At 41.0% G+C, this 19,700-nt stretch overlaps 1 protein-coding gene and 1 long non-coding RNA gene across 2 annotated transcripts; both read left to right on the forward strand.

Annotated features, from left to right (window-relative positions):
- The first annotated feature begins 751 nt into the window (after nt 1-751).
- On the forward strand, nt 752-2,530 carry LOC120434121 (sodium channel subunit beta-3-like). Its single transcript, XM_039601648.1, has 3 exons — nt 752-761; nt 1,456-1,809; nt 2,081-2,530. The coding sequence occupies exons 1-3, from the start codon at nt 752-754 to the stop codon at nt 2,293-2,295; spliced, it is 579 nt and encodes a 192-aa protein (XP_039457582.1). The 3' UTR covers nt 2,296-2,530.
- Nucleotides 2,531-10,517: 7,987 nt separating this feature from the next.
- On the forward strand, nt 10,518-13,951 carry LOC120437641. The gene is made up of 4 exons (XR_005611313.1): nt 10,518-10,577; nt 11,581-11,682; nt 13,508-13,662; nt 13,810-13,951. It is a non-coding gene; the product is annotated as an uncharacterized LOC120437641 (long non-coding RNA).
- Nucleotides 13,952-19,700: the final 5,749 nt, after the last annotated feature.

The following is a 19,700-nucleotide window of genomic DNA, read 5'->3' on the forward strand; positions in this document are numbered from 1 at the left end:
CAGAAGGCAGAATTTCCGAGTTCTGAGGACAATCGAAAGCACCACGACTGCAGTTTTTGTGTTGGATGTAAAAAGCAGGCTAGAATCATGCGGCGGTCAACGACGGTCCAGGCGGGATTTTCTCGTGGAAATGTGCACATTATTTTTCCTTTCTGTTGGTAGGTGGCACAGTGCACTTGTGGCAAGTAAGCAAGCTAGAAGACTGACAATCTTGCTGGGTATCCAGTTACGGAAGCAACACATTAACAAGAGAAGTCTGAGTAAAACCAAAGTTACTTTCCCTAGTAACTAGTTACGCTGAAAGTAACGAGTAACTTGAAGTAACTGAGTTACTTTTGATAGAAGTAACTAGTAATGTAACTAAGTTACTAATTTAAAGTAACTTACCCAACACTGCTCATTACCGAGCATTATGTGATGAGTTGGACTGCCAACACATTAGGCTGAGCTAGTGTGACCAAAAGGTTTTACAACATTAGTCGAATAATTACACAAATGCAGGAAACTCAAACCTCACACGAAGGGAGGTGGAGAGAGTCTGTAACCATATCTGTTCAATCTAAATGTGGAATAAATCATATTTAACATGTTGGACTTGTGTGTACACATGCGTTTACCTAGAAATTAAAAATATATGACATAGGAATCGAGAAGCATTTCCATGAAGGATCAATCACTGACTGTTATGTGAACGTCGTTAACATCAGTCTGAAGTCACTGTCTGACAGCCAGGAGATAATTCAAAGGAGACATGTGTTCAGGTGAAGTCCATCTGACAGCTGGATACAGCTGTGATCACATCTGCTCGGGTCTGGTGTCAGAGAGCAACACTGATTCATTATCTGGGCGGAGATCATTCCAGGTGTTTTAAATCTAACTTGGGAAGCTGGTGAAGGAAACTCAAAACTTGATATGTCATGAACACCTTCAGGGAATTTGATCATGTTTAATGCAAATGTTTACCTGATCTGAAGGACCAGACTTTTGTTTCCAAGAGTCAAATATCACTTTAACATCAGAAAAAAGTGTTTTTGTGTTTCCAGGCAGAGCAAATCTACAGCAGAGACGCTGGAAAAACAAAAGAATTAACCAGACTAAGATGCTGTAGTTGCAGAGTTGTTGTGTAAACATTTCAATGAAGTGAAGTAACATTGTAAAGAAGAGTGGCCCAAAATTCCTCCACAGAGACGATGATGTCATACAGAAAAATATAGGGCATTCCTATCATAAGCAGTTCTACAAGACACTGAATCATGAGTGTGCTTACCTAACATAATGAACTTTGTTTTTCACCAGTGTGGGCGGATTAAAAGAAGCACGTTTGTTTGACTCACTAAAAAAGTTTCTGGTGTTTTCACACCTGAGACCACGTGGTTTATGTTAAATGTTCCTGTTAGCTAAGGTCACTGAGGTGTGTTAAATATAAAAAAATATCACTTCTTCTTTTTGCTTCAGCTCTACAGCAGGATGTTCAGGTGAAGCTTGGAGATAACGTCACTCTCCAGTGTCAGATTACCACAGAGGAAATAATCTCAGTGCTGAAGTGGAGCAGAGCTGACCTGAACACAGACGGCTACGTCTACTTCTACAGGAACAAACGCTCCTATGAAAACTACCAACATCAATCTTTTCATGGCCGAGTGAAGCTGAGGGACCCGGAGATGAAGGATGGAGACGTTTCTCTGATCCTGAAGAACGTTACGTTTAATGACACTGGGATTTATGAGTGTCACGTAGCTGTGAGGAAATCTGGGAGAAGTAAAAGAGCTCACACTGAGATCAGTCATTTCATCAACCTCACAGTCACAGGTGAGTTTGTCACTTCTGAGAAACTGCAGCACCGCCCATGTTTACAGCTCTGCTAGAGTTTGCTGCACTTGTGATTTAACACATGAACATCCAATAGGTGCTGAGCAAAAACGCTTCACCCACAGCCGCCTTGATGTTTAGATGTTTTCTGTGTCTAAGCTGAAACTGTTCAGAAACTGAAGCTGTTCACTTGCAGAACACACACCTGTTAGTTTCCTGCTGTGCTGGTGTGTGAAGGACTTTGCTCTGACAGCTGCTGTTTTCTCTGCAGGTGAAACACATGAAAGCGTGAGGGAGCTGGATGGTGTGAAAGAAGAAGAGGCACAGAGAGATGTGGATGACACATTAGAGGTGGGAACTTCAACCACCCTGAAAGTCGCTGTTGCTGCTGCTGTCGGTGCCGCTGTACTTGGTTTTGCGGCACTTTGGAGATTTAAAAGAAGCAAGAGTCACCTCACTGAGGCGGACAACCAGTCAGAGGTGTGAAACCTTCTGTTATCACCACAGCAGCGATCTGGTGTCTCTGCAGGATCAATAACCTTTGTCTCACTGGGTCTTCTTTTGCTTTTGTGGTTCTGTCGGTTGGACTGACAGAAAATGTGAGTTGGTAAAGTACAAAGAACAAAAAAAACTTGACCTCAGGACTCAGTGTTTGCCTGTAAGCTTTATACAGCTGTCTGTTTCACTGTGAAGTACAAATAACATGATTTAATACCTCAATATTAACGCATTACATGTTGTAGATCATTTGGTTAAATGATCACTCCGCAATGTTTGTCTGTTGAGAGCTGCTGTACCTACATCTCTTAAAAACTACCTCCAAAGCTTCAGTGACTGGGATGCAACTGAAGACGAATGTAACATCGCACAAGACCACGGTTTCATCTGCCTTCATAATGACATCTCTCACCTTCTCAACAAAATCCAACGTGTGGTGTTCGGACAACAGGTTGAGGATCGAGGCAGAAAGATGTGATGGAGTTGATCATACAGACACCTACATAAAAGTATGCCCTGTTTATGTATCTTCTGTAAACCATACAGACCTGGTGTAAGTCTGATGTCATTAGCTGTTTAAGGGTCCAAACTCTGCTTCAGGTCCCAAAGTCAAACGAACACTGCAGCATCCTTGTGAGTTAAAAACTGTCTAAATTCTTTCATCTTTAATAAAATGATCAGTGTTGCTGCTTTACCAGGTGTAACAATTGAGTTTAACATCCAGGCATCTATGAAAACAGAATTTATTAAATTTAACAGAGTTAGAAGTTAGCAGGGAGTTAGCTCGCTAGTCTTCACCTAAACATGATATAGCATTATCTGACTGAGAGATTTCAGAAAAAATTCAAACATACAGCTCTGCTATCACTTCCAACATAAATGAGCATTATGCCCATGTATTCTGTTTTGCTTCCTCCCTGTTGCCTCATGTTTAATTAGGTTCAGCTGCATTGTTTGCATGCCAGTTTGTAGCTTCCCTCATTACCTTGCATGTTAGTGTGTGGATTCCTTTGTGCATCGTTGGACACTCTCGACACTCTTCAACACCCACATTCATAGTACATGTTAAAGTGAAGGTACTATTTACTGACAGATGAATGAAATACATCCTTTTTAATAGGAACAGCACAACCTCAGCCTCTCATTTATTGTAATAAACTATGGAAGCATCACTGATGACCTGCTTGTATTCAAGTAGTACTTGAAGACAATTTTCTCCCTCTAGTGGTCATGTATGAAACAATCAGTGTGTCCCTGAAAAGCTGTGAGTCTAATGATCCAGTTTGACTAAATCAATCAAATAGATTGTTGGAATAATCTGTAATCAGAGGTGACAAATGATCTGTAGTGACTGAAAAACTGAACACAAAATGTTTAATTTTGAAAATGATTGCACAATTTACATGTGAGAACTGATTATTATGAAGCAAACTAGCATACTTGGGGTAATCTCCATGGAAATCCACACTCAGAGACAAGCGCCCATTAATGAATTAACAGATTGGTGTTGTTAATACAATTGAAACAGGTTTAAATCTTCACTGCTGACAATAAGAATATAATAACATGCTTTGTTGTTGTTTTGAGGTTTTTTGTTTGGGATCAGATAAAGGTCATACAAATATCTCTCTCTCAATTTTATGTATGTAGCACCAAATCATAACAACAGTTGCCTCAAGGCGCTTTATACTATAAGGTAGACCCTACAATAATACATACAGAGACAAACCCAGAACCAGGCTCAGGGAGGGGCGGGGCCATCTGCTGCGACCGGTTGGGGTGAGAGAAGGAAGACAGGATAAAGACATGCTGTGGAAGAGATACAGAGATTAATAATAATCTCTGTGACTTGTGTGTCGAACAAGTAATGCCAAGTGGTGGGAGCAGAAAGGATTTGCAATGGTGATGCTTCTGTCACATGACTCTTAAGATTTGTCAGGTAAATCAGTTTAACAAAGAAAGGTGGGGAAATCTTCTTTATCGCCACTGTTTGGTACAGTGGTCTCTTTACTTTTAGAGCTTTAACTTGTTACATTTCATCTTTTTATTTTTTTGAACCCTTTACTTAAAAAAATGTTTTACTTCTGTGGAATACAACTTAAGGATGCTCCTTTTAACATGTTAAAAAATCAACAGTGCACATGGATCTTACAGTTTAATTTTTCAATCTTTCATTGGATAATTTCATTTTTCCATCCTGATGATCAGAAGAGTGTTTGAAGGTTTCAGGGATCCTTCAGAACAACAGTAAGTGTTTAAAATGACGTCTTTCAGCCCTGATGTTTCGTAGGAAAATCCAAACAGCCTCACTGGTTCTCCATAAAGAACAAAGATTTGCTCACCCAGCCTGGTGATGGAGACACGAGGAGTCTGTGTGGATGTAACATGTCGGTGTGATCAGATCTCACAGAGACAAAGTGTAATGTGTATTTCAGTGTGATGTGTTGTAGTTTCAGGAGTCAGAATACAGCTACAAAGCTTTTTGTTCAGTGTATACAAACAGCTGTAGCTACAGAAAGGCAGCATGCAGAGACTCACAGTGTCTTATAATGAGAGGCTGCTCGTCCATCTGGGCCTTACTCACAGTTTGTGTCTGATTTCTCAGACTCTTATCTGATTTAGAGCTCAGTTCACATAAAGTGATAGTTGTCAGTGATTTCAATATCCATGTGGATATTAAAAATGTGGCCATGCCCTTGCAGTGTCTAGAGTAGGTATATGATTGCGATTAGCAGGTATAAAGTCCCGTGTGTAAACTACTGGTAGAGTGAGTTTCTTCTTGGAAAACATTCCTCTTATTTGTAGAGCTTCAAGTTTGGTGCATGGTTCAGTGGTTTTCTTGGATGACAGTGTAGATAGTTTGAGCTTAACCTGGGTTAAGCTCAAACTTCATTTATACTTCATTAAGAATAAATGAAGAATCACTCTGCGTGTCCAGCAGAGCATAGATCAGTACTTCTTTACTTGGCTCATTTTCTGTGGATACATAAACTGGGATTATTGCAGATGTTTGTTGCTGCAGTTCCTGGACAGATGGCCACTATTTAAAGAACCAAAACATAATTTTTCACCTTGAATGAATTTCACTCTCTCAGCGAGTTGTTTCTCAGTGAGCTTACGACACTTGTGTAAGCCGTGTCCTGCTCTTTTACAAAACACACAAGAGACCATGCGTCTTTCAGTAGAGATAGTTGTGAAGATTTTCACTGTATCTTGTCTCTTATGAATGGGTGTAGGTTGAAGTTTTGTCTTCTGTTTGTCAAAGTTACTTTGTCTTATGGCTTGGTATGATGTAATCGGATTACATGGAATACTTGCCTCCATTAATAGGAACATTACAAAGAAACTGAAACGTGGGAACCTGTTGTGCTCCAGCTGGTACTCTGTAGCCTTTTGGTTCCACCTCTTATTTAACCAGTCTGGTAGTTTAGCAGCAAGTCTTTGATTCTCATCACCATCATAGACAACGTTCAGATTCTTGTTATTAGTCATTGCAGATTGGCAGCTTTGTGAAAAATTCACAAACTTTCTTAGCTCTGCACTATCCTTTCCTGTGACCTTTGGCAGGTGTGTAACTTGTCTCCAAAGGCCTTAGCAATGACAAAAGGCTCTCCATAACATTCACTGAGCATATTCTATGCTGCCTCATTTGAATCTTCAGAGCCAATCAGAAAATAGAACCACCAACATACTTCTGTAGGAAAAATATATTTTCTGCAGTGGGAATATTATTTCTGACTATTAGAGTCTGAAAAGATGCCTTCCAGTGCTTAAACTTAAGTGAATCCCCACTAAATACCTTCTGCCACAACCTCTACAAGACCACCTGTGCTGTGCTCTCGTAAGTGATGTTTAACTCTCTTCGTGGTTGTGAGGGTTGATAAGCAGTATTCTTGGACTCTGTTACCTGTAAGTTTGCATGGTTTGGAGTGACTCTTTCTTGCTTCACTGAAACGTAGTCTTCCTCATAAACTTGTAGTTTTGCCTTTGTTGCCTTGAATCCTTTCAAATTTTCCAATCTTTCATTTTCTCTTCTTAAGTCCTCAGCTGACTTTCTCTTTGCAGCACTTTCCTCTTGTTGTCTCTTCATCACAGCTGCTTTCTCTTTTTCTCTTTGTAGCTTGTGCTCAGTTTCCTCCTTTTCCTCTAGGAGACGTTGTGACATTGCCGCAGTTTCTTGCTCTGCGGAAATGCGTTTGTCTTCTTCTTCAGGCATTTGCATTCTTTCTCAGTATTTCTCTTGTTCCATCATTATTTGAAGCACAGCCTTTGTGGCTTCATACTCTGCTGCAGCTTCTTGTCTTTTGGCAGATGAGCCATTAGAGATTACCGTATTGACCTTAATCAGACTATGAACTGAGACACTAAAAGAGTACAGTGGAGGAAGTAGAGGATGTGCAGTAAATACAGAGCTGGCATCAGGCCATACAATCTCTTGATTTTCTCCTTTGAGATTGGATGTTTTGCAAAACTACTGTAGTCACTGATGTGCATTTGTCTAGCTTGGAACTCATATCATGAGGTGGTCCATCTATTGCTCTAACTTCATCATAAATATCATTAAGCTCAGCTACTTGTCTTTGTACAATGTTCATGTTACCTTCAAGAATGTCAAGCGGATCTCCTTTTATAACTGATATTTTTGCAACCCTGATTATTGCTTTCCATCTGTCATAAATAGTGTCAAATCAATGTTGCAGCCCCTGTAATCTTTCTTTATGGAATTCTTTTCTCTTTTCTGTGAGCATGCGAGGTCTTTCACTTCTGTGTTGCTCTACTTGCACTCTCTCCAAACAGGTTATATCCACTTGCCTTTCAGCTTGTTCTGCACTGGGAACTTCAATTTCTGTTTCATTTATTCTGACATTTTGCTTTCTTGAAATGCACTTATTACTTCATGCAAAATCTTCTTTTAACTTGACTTGAGTAATGAATTATGAACATTACTGCAATCATTCCCTTCTTGCTAAGCTGTGGTGCTGTTGTTGTCAGGTTTTACACAGTTCCTTATTGTTTCTTCCCTCCTTGTGTCACTTTTCCAAACATGAACTTTAATTTCTGGCTTCTGGACGTCTTTATGAAGAAGCAACTGGCGAACCTGTGTGTCCATTAACATTTGCAGCAGCTTGGTCCTTGGTGTAATGACGCAATATCACCACCAGGGGGTGGGAATCACTCAGGTCGTTGTTCGACTATCACTTCCACCTGATGATGATCACTACACATGGTAGTAACTGAACAGCTGAGTAGCCATAAGAAAACCACTAATCAATGAGGGAAACCAGAAAAAAACGCTTCAATTTGCTAGGGAGCATAAAGATTAAAAAAGAATAAAGAAGTATTCTAGAATACTAGAAGTTTTTATTCTTTTTTTTTTAGAAGGTCTTATTCTAGAAGTAATAAAATAATAAAGAAGCATAAAGGACTCTGGAGCAATGGAAGAAGGTCATGTGGTCTGATGAGTCCAGATTTACTCTGTTCCAGAGTGATGGGTGCACCAGGGTAAGAAGAGAGGCAGAGAAGTGATGCACCCATCATGCCTAGTGCCTACTGTACAAGCCTGTGGGGGCAGTGCTATGATCAGGGGTTGCTGCAGTTGGTCAGGTCTAGGTTCAGCAACAGTATATGCTCTAAGAATGAGTTCATCTGACTACCTGGATATTATGAATAACCAGGTTTGTCCATGAATGTTTTTTTTCTGATGGCAAGGGCATATTCCAAGATGACAATAGGATTCATCGGGCTCAAATTGTGAAAGAGTGGTTCTAGGAGCATGAGACATCATTTTCACACATGGATTGGCCACCAGAGAGTGCAGACCTGAACCCCTCTGAGAATCTTTGGGATGTGCTGGAGAAGGCTCTGCACAGCGGTTTGTTGTGACAAATTTGGTGGCAATTTTTTTTTTTTGGCCAGGCAGTGTACCTACTATGTTTGACTCACGCTTTAAGTACTTAAGGTGTTTTGCAAGGGAAGAGTGAGAAGAGGTTTGGACCGCCTTTGATTTTTTTTTTTTTTTTATTCAAGTCCCGCCCCTACTTGATGAAACACGTAGGGGTAGGAGACTCCAAAGCAACAACAAAAGTCTCCAACATCCAGCTCAGAGCCTTTCAAACAGAGTGTGTAGATTTGTTCTCCTCACATCACATCAGACTAACAGTCTTTGTGGCCGTCTTCATCAGACTGTGCTGCAGGTCGGTACCAACATCATGAAACGTTCCTCACACATCTGCCACTGTTTGATCCTCTTTAACAGAGGAAGTGTGACTGTGCTGTGATGTTTAGTCACACTCAGTGTTCATGGGGACTCTGAACAGGCTGACAGTCAAACCATCAAACTGGAGTCTTGATATGAGAACCTGCTTCAGATGCTGGACTCCAGCTTGACTCTGAAGTTGTTTTTTGAAGGATCAGAGTTCATGTTTGCCTGATGTGACAGAAGGGTATCCAGTTTCAGAAAGGCATCTACTGTGATGAAGTCTACTCCCCACTGCTGTGTAATCAATTATTGTAAATGTAAATGTTATCAGGAAATGATCAGACAGCAGAGGGTTTTCAGGAAACACTGTTAAATGTTCAGTTTCTATGCCATATGTTAAAACAAGATCTAGAGTGTGATTAAAGTGGTGGGTGGGTTCTTTTACACTTTGAGAGAAGCCAATTGAGTCTAATAACAGATTAAATGCGATGTTGAGGCTGTCATTTTTAGCATCTACATGGATGTTAAAATCACCCACAATAATTATTTTATCTGAGCTGAGCACTAAATCAGATAAAAAGTCTGAGAAATCAGAGAGAAACTCTGTGTAAGGCCCAGGTGGACGATAGATGATAACAAGTAAGACTGGTTTCTGAGTTTTACAGCTGGGGTGGACGAGGCTAAGCATCAGGCTTTCAAATGAATTAAAAGTCTGTTTGGATCTTTGGTTGATTGATAGGCTGGTATATGTAAGTGTAAGTGCTTTGGACATGTAGCACCAGTGTGCAGGAAACAGAACGTGTGGTAAATGTGGAGAGAACCATGAGTTCATACAAGGTCAGACTGAGGATGTTGGTGCTGTAACTGTGCTGGAAACCATCCACCCTCCTTCAGAGAGTGGAGGCAGCTGGACAGATTACAGGAACACAGTGGTTCCCGCTGTTTATGGTGGATGTGCTTTGGGCAGCCAGAAACCAACCTGTGAACAAGAAATGTAAGGAGGAGATGCATGAAAGAGCGAGGAGGTGCACAGACAGGAGAGAGGAGCTCACTGAAGATGGAAGCATGTACATACACTAAAATACTACGACTGATTCATTTCCTGGTGTTTAATAGGCCAATAACAGCTTTAGAAAGAAAGCATTACACCTCCAACATGATGGAGCAAACCTCCTCACTGAGGTCACAGTTGTACCTCAGAGCTGCTCTGATTACGTTCCTGAACCTCTCCTAACAAGTCTTCTCTTTATAAAAGACTTGGGTAATGATTGTCTTCCTCCTGGAGAGTCTTCCTCACCTGACTGATGTTGTGATGAAGGCTTTTTCTTTACCATGAAAGGATCCTGGATCATCCACACGTGTCTTCTGTGGACGTCCAGGACTTTCTCTGGTCTTTTCTTCTGTGAATGGACCAAACTGTAGACGTGTCCTCTCCTGATGTTCCTGCTCTCTCTATGATGGATCTGATTGGCTGTTTCATTCAGAGCTGCTTTCACAGGAGGTCAGGGCGTCACACAAACAGCTTTAATTGCACAACAACACACTTTAAATCATCTCCACGCCTCTTAATGAGCTTCATTTATATAAAGAAGTGTCCTACATCTGTCTGTGAAACAGCTGTGATAGAAATGTGTGATTACCTTGAGTCTGTTGAAAAGGTGGGAGGAGAAAACAGCTGAAGAAACTTTTAAAATCCTCTAAATGTTTCTTTCAGCTGTAAAAACTTTATTTATGTTCCATTACAGTCCTGTACAAATGATAAACACTTTAATCATTTTGTTGATAAATATATTCATTTTGTTATTTTAATAATGCCTGAATCTGAAACCTGGTGAAATGAGACCACGTTACTGATGGTTTCTGACAAAATCACATTCACAAACCATCAGTGTGACGCTACATTCATTCAAAGACAAAGTGCTCTTATTGTGAAAATATGCCTCCTCCCCCCTCCCCACCTGTCCTGCTTTAGATGAAGTCCCGCCTACTTCCTGGAAGCAGCTCACCTGTATGTCCGTGTTTAGTGTCCAGGTGTGGAGTGGAGCTTGTTGTTGGTGTGTGTGAAGAAACTGTAAGTTTCCTCCTTTAACAGTTTGTCTTTAGGAACTTTACTGTTTGTTCAGCTCATGTTTGATTTCTTCACACAACAAAGTGTGTGTGTTTTTATTTCCGTTCTCTCCATTAAAGTCAGTGTGTAATGTTTTCCTGGCTAATGTACTTTGTGAGTTCACTCAGAGTCCACAGAGGACGCAGCGTACGTGATGACGCAACAGCTCAGCTGCAGTATTTTTATTATGTTTTATTTATTTTTACTTTATTTTATTTTTATTTTTTATATTTTATTATTTATTTTATTTATGTTTTATAGCCTTTACCTCTTTTACTGTCACTGTGATTAATATTTACACACCTGTCACAGCTCTTAAAAACAAGGGTGAAAAAAGTTGTTTTAAAATTCGTATTTTCAAGCATTTAAGCTAAAAAGCAGAAAAATAACAGAAAATAAAAGTCCTGTTAATATAAAAACGGGCATCAATGAAAAATTAGGACAAACTGCAGTAAGTACTGGACTAATGTGTTTATTAATTTACTCTGGAGTAATCTGAGAAGTTGACAAATAACTGTACTGAAATAAATATTAAATAATCAGCAGCAACACACGTGTGCTCTAAATCTAGAGGTGCTGTTCACTGTTATTTCTGTGTAAATCAAACAGGTATTTGAAGTTTCTACATGTTCAAAAACATGTTAAAACTTTATTTAGTGACACAGAAACAGAATAATTTAATAAATTTACTCACAGTTTTAACTGTGCACCATTGATGCTTTTGAGCTTCATGTGAAATGCATTCTGGGAAACTTGGCTGCCACACAAGTCCCCATCTGATGGTCTTCGCTAGCAGCAGTAAAGTATATCCCAGTATTTTTAGTCGGACTCACAGAAACAGAGCATGGCTGGATGGAGGAAACTTCTTCTAATCAGTGAATCAGTGTGTGTCAGTGAATGCATCGTGTGTGACTCTTCTCCATGTCACAGCTCAGCACTCACATCACTGCTCCATCATTATTCACAGGAACCAACCTGGACCTCCACCCAGCTGCGTGTCCTTAAAGAGTGATGCGTCTAAAGATGCAATCATTAATTTTAAAGTCCAGCAGGCGTCTGCTGCAGAGAGGTGAGCTGTTAGTAACAGGATTTGAGAGCTGATTTGACTGCTTGATGTTGTCCCTCATTCTCTCAATCCAATTTAAACTGTCTCTTAAAGTGCACATGAAACACGCCAACACACCATGAAACATGATTAGAATTTCTAAATTGACATAAATAAATGAGGTGTCCAAAAAGTGTGGCATCTCTTCCTCGGAAGCTTCCTCGGTTTTTCCTTTGCACACATGGTTCTATTATTCCTCAGAGATGCTGGAGGATGTCAGGAATCCTCTTTTTAGTGTGATGCACATAGAAGCCATTTCATGGTATAAATTATTTGTGTGTGAGTTTCATTTGACAAAATGGCACTGAACATATCCTGTAGTGATCTGCTCTGCCAGCCAATTTCACACTGTCGTCATTCATAAAGTGATTTACAGGCTACACAAATGTCAGATAATGGGTGGATTTTTTTCTGCTTCAGCTCAGCTGCCAAACAAAGAAAAAAACACTTAATGCTAAAAGGGCGGAATGAAAGTGAACAGTATATCATTGTTTTCAACATAAACTCATTGCTGCAGCCATGCCCAGTACAACAGTGATGCCCTGAGACTGCTTTTTTAGTATCCTTGTGTTTTACTGAGCTATCAGCTCTGTTAGTATTTAGCTAACATAAATGAATGTAAGTCTGTTAGCACCACTGACCTAGTGACAGGTTCTGTACAGGCACAAGATGGTGCTAAACACACACACAGCATTAAATCTCTAACAGTATTTAGAACGTATGTGTAAGTGGATGTGTGTTTAATGTCCACTTCAATGCACTAAGTAAAGATATAAAAAAATAAACAACACACCACTCTGCAGTATTTCTTTGAGTCTCAGATTTTACGTCCTAGTGGGAGTTGAACCACTATCAATCATGACCCAAGGAGTTAACAGTGGTGTGGGTCATTATAAGCAGAGGTTTCAGGTGGACCCGCTGTGAGAACTAGCCCCACCCTATCATGTGATTTATTGAGGTCAAAGGCCCAGGATGTGAGTGGGTGTTAAGGCATCTGGGAAGGATCTCCAAACTGGATTATAGATGGCAGAAAGTTGGTGTCGTAAACCACCGCCTCTGTTCAAAGATGGTCGCTCACAGTGGACATAGATGGCTTCTTTCACTCCTCTTTCAAATCATCTGTCTTCTCTGTCCAAAATGTGAACATAGGCGTCCTGAAAGAGTGACCTTTGACCTTTAGATGCAGATGGACGGCCGAGTCTTGTCCCGTTGAGGTGGCTCTTCTATGTTGTCCCATGAAGTAGCTGTTTATGTGGAATAGAAAATATCTGATTTGCCAGTTATTTAAGAGATATATCACAAATATTAACACTACATAAAATCCTGACAGGGAAAAAAAATCACATTTTATAAACAAAGCTTTGTTCTGTATTAAAATTCAAGAAAATGAGTTTAAAGACTGTCCTGCAGAGAGGTGATGTGTGTGTCGATGTTGTTGTTGACTTAGTGTTTCTGAATGGTAATAGGACTGATTCTTATATAGCACTTTTCAAAGTACTCAAAGCACTCTATACAACATGCCTCATTCACACCCACTCATACAAGCACTTCTAAACTCAAGTGCCACTAATAAACATTTACACACATTCGCACTCAGATGAACGGATGTATGTATATATATGTGTGTATATATATACATAATAAATTATACTGACGGGATAAACTACACACTAGAAGCATCTAGAAGAGGTTCCCAGTGGTCAGTCTGCCCTGCAGCATCAAACACACCTGGACTCCATATTTATGGTCTCTACATGTACAACAATTACTTTTATTTATCTGTTTACAGCTGAAGAAGATCCAGAAGGTTCTGAGTCCAGATTACCCAGAATGCTTTGAGAGTCGGAGAGAGGATGATGAGGAGAGGAGCAGCAGAGAGGCATTTGTGAAGATCACAGTGGAAGAAAATGAAGCAGGAGGAGCTGGCTGAGCGTCTGCAGAGCAGTAAGAGGAATCCTCTAAAGATTTAAACTGCCGGATGCATGAAACATTTACTAATGTCTCAAGAGATGGAGCAACATGTTTTAAAGATTCATTATTTTAGAAGTTAAGTCTTTATTTCCACTTAAGTGATATTCTACATTTATTTAGAAAACCCTGCAGTTTGTCAACGTAACCTTAAATCTACTCTGAAGAAGAAGTTCCAGTGTGTGTTTGAGGGGATCGCTAAAGCAGGAAACCCAACCCTTCTGAATCAGATCTACACAGAGCTCCACATCACAGAGGGAGGGACTGCAGAGGTCAATGATGAACATGAGGTCAGACAGATTGAAACAGCGTCCAGGAAACCAGACAGAGCAGAAACAACCATCAGACAAGAAGACATCTTTAAAGCCTCACCTGGAAGAGATGAACCAATCAGAACAGTGCTGACAAAGGGAGTGGCTGGCATGTGGAAAACAGTCTTAACACAGAAATACACCCTGGACTGGGCTGAAGACAAAGCCAACCAGGACATCCAGTTCATGTTTCCATTCACTTTCAGAGAGCTGAATGTGCTGAAAGGGGAAAAGTTTAGCTTGGTGGAACTTGTTCATCACTTCTTTACTGAAACCAAAGAAGCAGGAATCTGCAGCTTTGAAAACTTCCAGGTTGTGTTCATCTTTGATGGTCTGGATGAGTGTCGACTTCCTCTGGACTTCCACAAAACCACAATCGTGACTGACCCTAGAAAGTCCACCTCAGTGGATGTGCTGCTGATAAACCTCATCAGGGGGAAACTGCTTCCCTCTGCTCGTCTCTGGATAACCACACGACCTGCAGCAGCCAATCAGATCCCTCCACAGTGTGTTGATATCGTGACTGAGGTCAGAGGGTTCACTGACCCACAGAAGGAGGAATACTTCAGGAAGAGATTCAGAGATGAGGAGCAGGCCAGCAGGATCATCTCCCACATCAAGACATCACGAAGCCTCCACATCATGTGCCACATCCCAGTCTTCTGCTGGATCACTGCTACAGTTCTGGAGGATGTGCTGAAAACCAGAGAGGGAGGACAGCTGCCCAAGACCCTGACTGAGATGTACATCCACTTCCTGGTGGTTCAGGCCAAAGTGAAGAAGGTCAAGTATGATGAAGGAGTTGAGACAGATCCACACTGGAGTCCAGAGAGCAGGAAGATGATTGAGTCTCTGGGGAAACTGGCTTTTGATCAGCTGCAGAAAGGACACCTGATCTTCTATGAATCAGACCTGACAGAGTGTGGCATCGATATCAGAGCAGCCTCAGTGTACTCAGGAGTGTTCACACAGATCTTTAAAGAGGATAGAGGACTGTACCAGGAGAAGGTCTACTGCTTCATCCATCTGAGTGTTCAGGAGTTTCTGGCTGCTCTTCATGTCCATCTGACCTTCATCAACTCTGGACTCAATTTGCTGGAAGAACAACAAACAACATCCCAGAAATCTGAAACAAGAGAATCTACAGAGATTCACTTCCACCAGTGTGCTGTGGACAAGGCCTTACAGAGTCCAAATGGACACCTGGACTTGTTCCTCCGCTTCCTCCTGGGTCTTTCACTGCAGACCAATCAGACTCTCCTACGAGGCCTGCTGACACAGACAGGAAGTAACTCACAGACCAACCAGGAAACTGTCCAGTACATCAAGGAGAAGCTCAGTGAGAATCTGTCTACAGAGAAAAGCATCAATCTGTTCCACTGTCTGAATGAACTGAATGATTGTTCTCTAGTGGAGGATATTCAGTGGTACATGAGATTAAGAAGTCTCCCCACAGATGAATTTTCTCCTGCTCAGTGGTCAGCTCTGGTCTTCATCTTACTGTCATCAGAAAAAGATCTGGATGTGTTTGACCTGAAGAAATACTCTGCTTCAGAGAAGGCTCTTCTGAGGCTGCTGCCAGTGGTCAAAGCCTCCAACAAAGCTCTGTAAGTAAACGTGTGCTCAAAAATTTAGATTTACATAATTTACAGTTTATCTAGGTGACCCTAACCTGGATTACCTTTCTACACAATTGTTTAATGTTTTTTATTTATTAGAAAATGAAACATGATATTTTTTTGTGAGTGTGTCCTTGGCACAGCAGGCAGCATTTAACATTTTTAAGTGAGGAGAACCCAGTGCATCGTCAGGCAGAAAAGCTCCAAGTTTTAACCTCTGAGCCACGGCTGTCAGTGTTACTCATCTCCCTCTGAGCTCAATAAAATCTCAGCTGAAGATATAATTCAATTATGGGTACATCACGTATACAGTGAATGTATATCCTCCTGAGAACAAGCCTACTCATTTATGTCCTCTTTAATGGACAATTGTTTTTGGTATATGTCTTTTTTCTTTTTTCAGCTATCCCATCGATTCCTGTTTTACTCAAGAGAGGACATCCTGGCATTTCCAGTGATATCGCATGTGTTTGAGTGGCCTCTTTTAGCTCCAAAGAGGCAGTACATTACCAAAAGAAACTGAACTGAAAGATAGTTGTTTCCTCAGTTCTCAGGAGAGTACCGTATCACAGATGCTCTTCAGTTTCTGGCAAATTCAAACACATACATTCCTTTTAGGTTTCCCTTTTCAGGGCCAGAAAGCAGTATTAGCTACAAACTCTGATTTTGTAAAACCTCAGGTGAGACAAAGTCCAGGCTTTTTGTTCCACAAGAGTTAAGTTAAACTTGCTAACAGACTCTGTGAAGTTGACATGCTCGCTAGCGGGTTTTCCTCAACAAACTCTTAGTTTTGACTTCTCCCCTCCAGCTGCACCTCAATCAGTCGTTTGACGCTCGCTTTTATGTCCTCATTCATAAAGTGGTTATCAAAGTTCAGAGCAGAGCCAGTTTGTTTCATTCACTGTTTTTATATGTAATATGACAGCTTTAATAATCTGCCATTCATGTAAGAACAAAGACAACTACTGGACATGGTGGATTGATTATCAGCTCAGAATCAAATCTATGGATTCATTCATAGCAACTTTTTCCTTTTTCCTCATCCAAATCAAATCTATACTAAAACATGTAAAATCTGGCTCACAAACATATAGACATCTCCATAAAAGCTCCGAAATATCTCCTTTGATGCTTTGATGCTGCCAGCTGGTTACATGCAGATATTCCAAGCTCCTGTTGCCTAGGTGACCAGCTAATGTATTTACCAGCAGGTCATATGTCAACTGACGATATTCTTTGCTCTCATTGGTTGTCTCTTCAGTAGCGTACCTTAAGGTTTAACACCTGCTTAACATCACCAGAAGTTATTTTGTCTGTATTTAATTGAAGTCATCAGATATCATTAAGGTTTTTTTTAGCTTGTGAATCACTTCCAGCCTGGAGACAGCTATAGGGAGAGGGGAGGAGGTGTATTCTTCACTGTCAGTGGGAGTAAACTGTTTTTAACCTGCTGGTTTTGGAATTGATTGATCTGAATTTGTTGCTGTAATCTACGTTGCTGTGAAGGTTTCTGCTGTCCACTGTCATTTCCCAGATTGGATTCAGTCACCAACATGGATCGATGAATGTGAGAAGTTTCCATTTCTAATCAGGAACCATAAATGATGTTATTCAGTGCTGTGCATCCTGAAAGTGACCCATCAGAAAAGAAAATTGTGTTTTATAGGAGAGTAAACAGAAGCATAATAAATTGTGTAACTACCTAAAATAAAAAATAAAAATAAATAAAATTAACGGGTCCTCTTTAAATAACAGCACTGTTGTTAATCTAGATTTATTTTTGGTTAACAACAGTGTTAGGAAAGTGACCAATGGTGATATAATGCATCACTGGTGATTATTTAACCATCAAGGCGATTTCAACTGATCACAGATACGTTTTTCACTTTTGTTTTTTGTTTCCCTTAGACTGACCTACTGTAACCTCTCAAAGAGAAGCTGTGAAGCTCTGTCCGCAGTTCTCACCTTGCAGTCCTTTAGTCTGAGAGAGCTGGACCTGAGTAACAACGACCTGCAGGATTCAGGAGTGAAGCTTCTGTCTGCTTTAGTTGAGAGTCCACACTGTAAACTTGAAACTCTCAGGTCAGGATTTTAAATGATCATTTAAAATGTGATTTTTTAATATTGCACAAATATCTAACCTTAACAAAGTTGTTAAGTGACCTCTTTTATACTTTTTGTTTCTTTTCAAACAACTATTTGTGACTTATGTCACTAGACTGCTTCATTAGTCTGCACCACATATTCAAAAAAGCAATAAGTTAAACAGGATGTGAACTTTGCCAGAAATGCAAAAATAAAGTTTAGTCTTAGTTTTATAAGAACAGAAATCCAGAACCTTGTGAACAGAGATGGGGAAAAAAACATTTAGTGAGAGCTTAATACTTTTCACTCTTAGAGGCTGCAGTGAGCCTGTTTTTGACTGCAGAGCTTTTCAAAACGTGGCTGCAGGCTTGATACTGCCACTCTCAAGTCATGTTCAATGTTCAACTTGGTTTTCAATGAAGCAACATCAGAAAAACCCACCTCACATAGATGGGACTCAGCAAACAGAAATTGAATGCCCACAGCTCTCATCTGAATTTCTTCTCTGAGCTCAAAGACTCGTGTCAGCATTTTACCTTGCTAAAGCCACCTTGCCTCACTGTGAAACAAAACAGCTACATCTCTTCACAAAGTGCGGTAAACAGTCAGGCTTTAAGGGGTCTTGTTTTAATGAAGTTCACCAAGGCCACAACGTCGCTTCGATGTGAGCACTTCTCTGTGTATGAGGCAGTGCATCCATTGGTGAGACACTCTTGAGAAGTGCCTGCAACCCCTTCTTTTTCCCTGCCATAGTTTGTGCACTCAATGCAAATTCTCACACATTTCTCCCATTTAGGGTCATGTTCTGTAAGATCGCAGTCAAGTAGCTTGAAGAGCTCATCAGCTCTGGCTCTATTTGAGACATACTTGCAAAACAGCAAATCCTCACACAGACTCTGACATGACACAGTGCACATAAGCAATTAACAGACAGTCTTTATTGTTGTCTGTAGCCTCGTCTACTTGTAAGGCAAAAAGTTTGTCCTTCAGCGCGTCAATGACTTGTTCTTCAATGTCAAATGAAATATCACATGTGTGTCTTGAAACTGTGTCATTTGAGATGGGGACAGCCTTAATTTTTCAGCACTCATCTCACTGAGCATGGTTGACACCGTATCTAAATCTGTGGGGAGTATGAGCTTCTTATGAGGCTTATTTGCAGTAAAAGTGATTTCAATGTTAAACATTAGCTCCGCATGACTTTTCTGCCAGGTAACTTTCACCCCACCAATGGGGTGTGCCACACACTTTGTCAATTACTGCCTTACACTGTTAAATAACTTTAGGTGACTGCTGTTGTCTGTTGGTAATTGTCATGTATAAATAAAGTTAAATTAAATTGAATGGATGGAAATGCCAGTCTTGGTAACGGGAGATCGGTTCGCCAGCGGTGGGAATGAGAATCAACACCTCCAAATCTGAGGCCATGGTCCTCAGCCGGATAAGGGTGGAGTGCCCACTCCGAGTCAGGGAGTTTAAGTATCTTGGGGTCTTGTTCATGAGTGACGGGAGAAGGGAGTGGGAGATTGACAGACAGATTGGTGGTGCGGCTGCAGTGAGCTGTCGGTAGTGACTGACAAGATCGCGGATACAAGCAGCAGAAATGGGCTTCCTCCGAAGGGTGGCTGGCCTCTCCCTTAGATACAGGTTGAGAAGTTCAGCCATATGGGAGGGGCTCAGAGTAGAGCCGCTGCTCCTCCACATCGAAAGGAGCCAGTTGAGATGGTTCGAGCATCTGACAAGGATGTCTCTTGGGCGCCCTCCTTGGTGAGGTGTTCCGGGCACGTCCCACCGGAAGGAGGCCCCAGGGCAGACCCAAGACACGCTGGAGACATTATATCTCTCAGCTGGCCTGGGAAAGCCTTGGTGTTCCCCCGGACAAGCTGGAGGAGGTGGCTGGGGAGAGGGAGGTCTGGGCTTCTCTGCTTAGGCTGCTGCCCCCCAGATAAGCGGAAGAAGATGGATGTTATTGTGTCTGACAAACAGACAATTATTGTTC

The sequence above is a fragment of the Oreochromis aureus genome, linkage group 3, assembly GCF_013358895.1.
Source record: "Oreochromis aureus strain Israel breed Guangdong linkage group 3, ZZ_aureus, whole genome shotgun sequence".
NCBI lineage: Eukaryota > Metazoa > Chordata > Actinopteri > Cichliformes > Cichlidae > Oreochromis > Oreochromis aureus.

What these genes read in the sequence shown, in the direction of transcription:
- LOC120434121 (XM_039601648.1), top strand. An exon ending in CATCAACCTCACAGTCACAG is followed by an intron (nt 1,810 to 2,080) that starts GTGAGTTTGTCA and finishes TTTTCTCTGCAG; the next exon opens with GTGAAACACATGAAAGCGTG.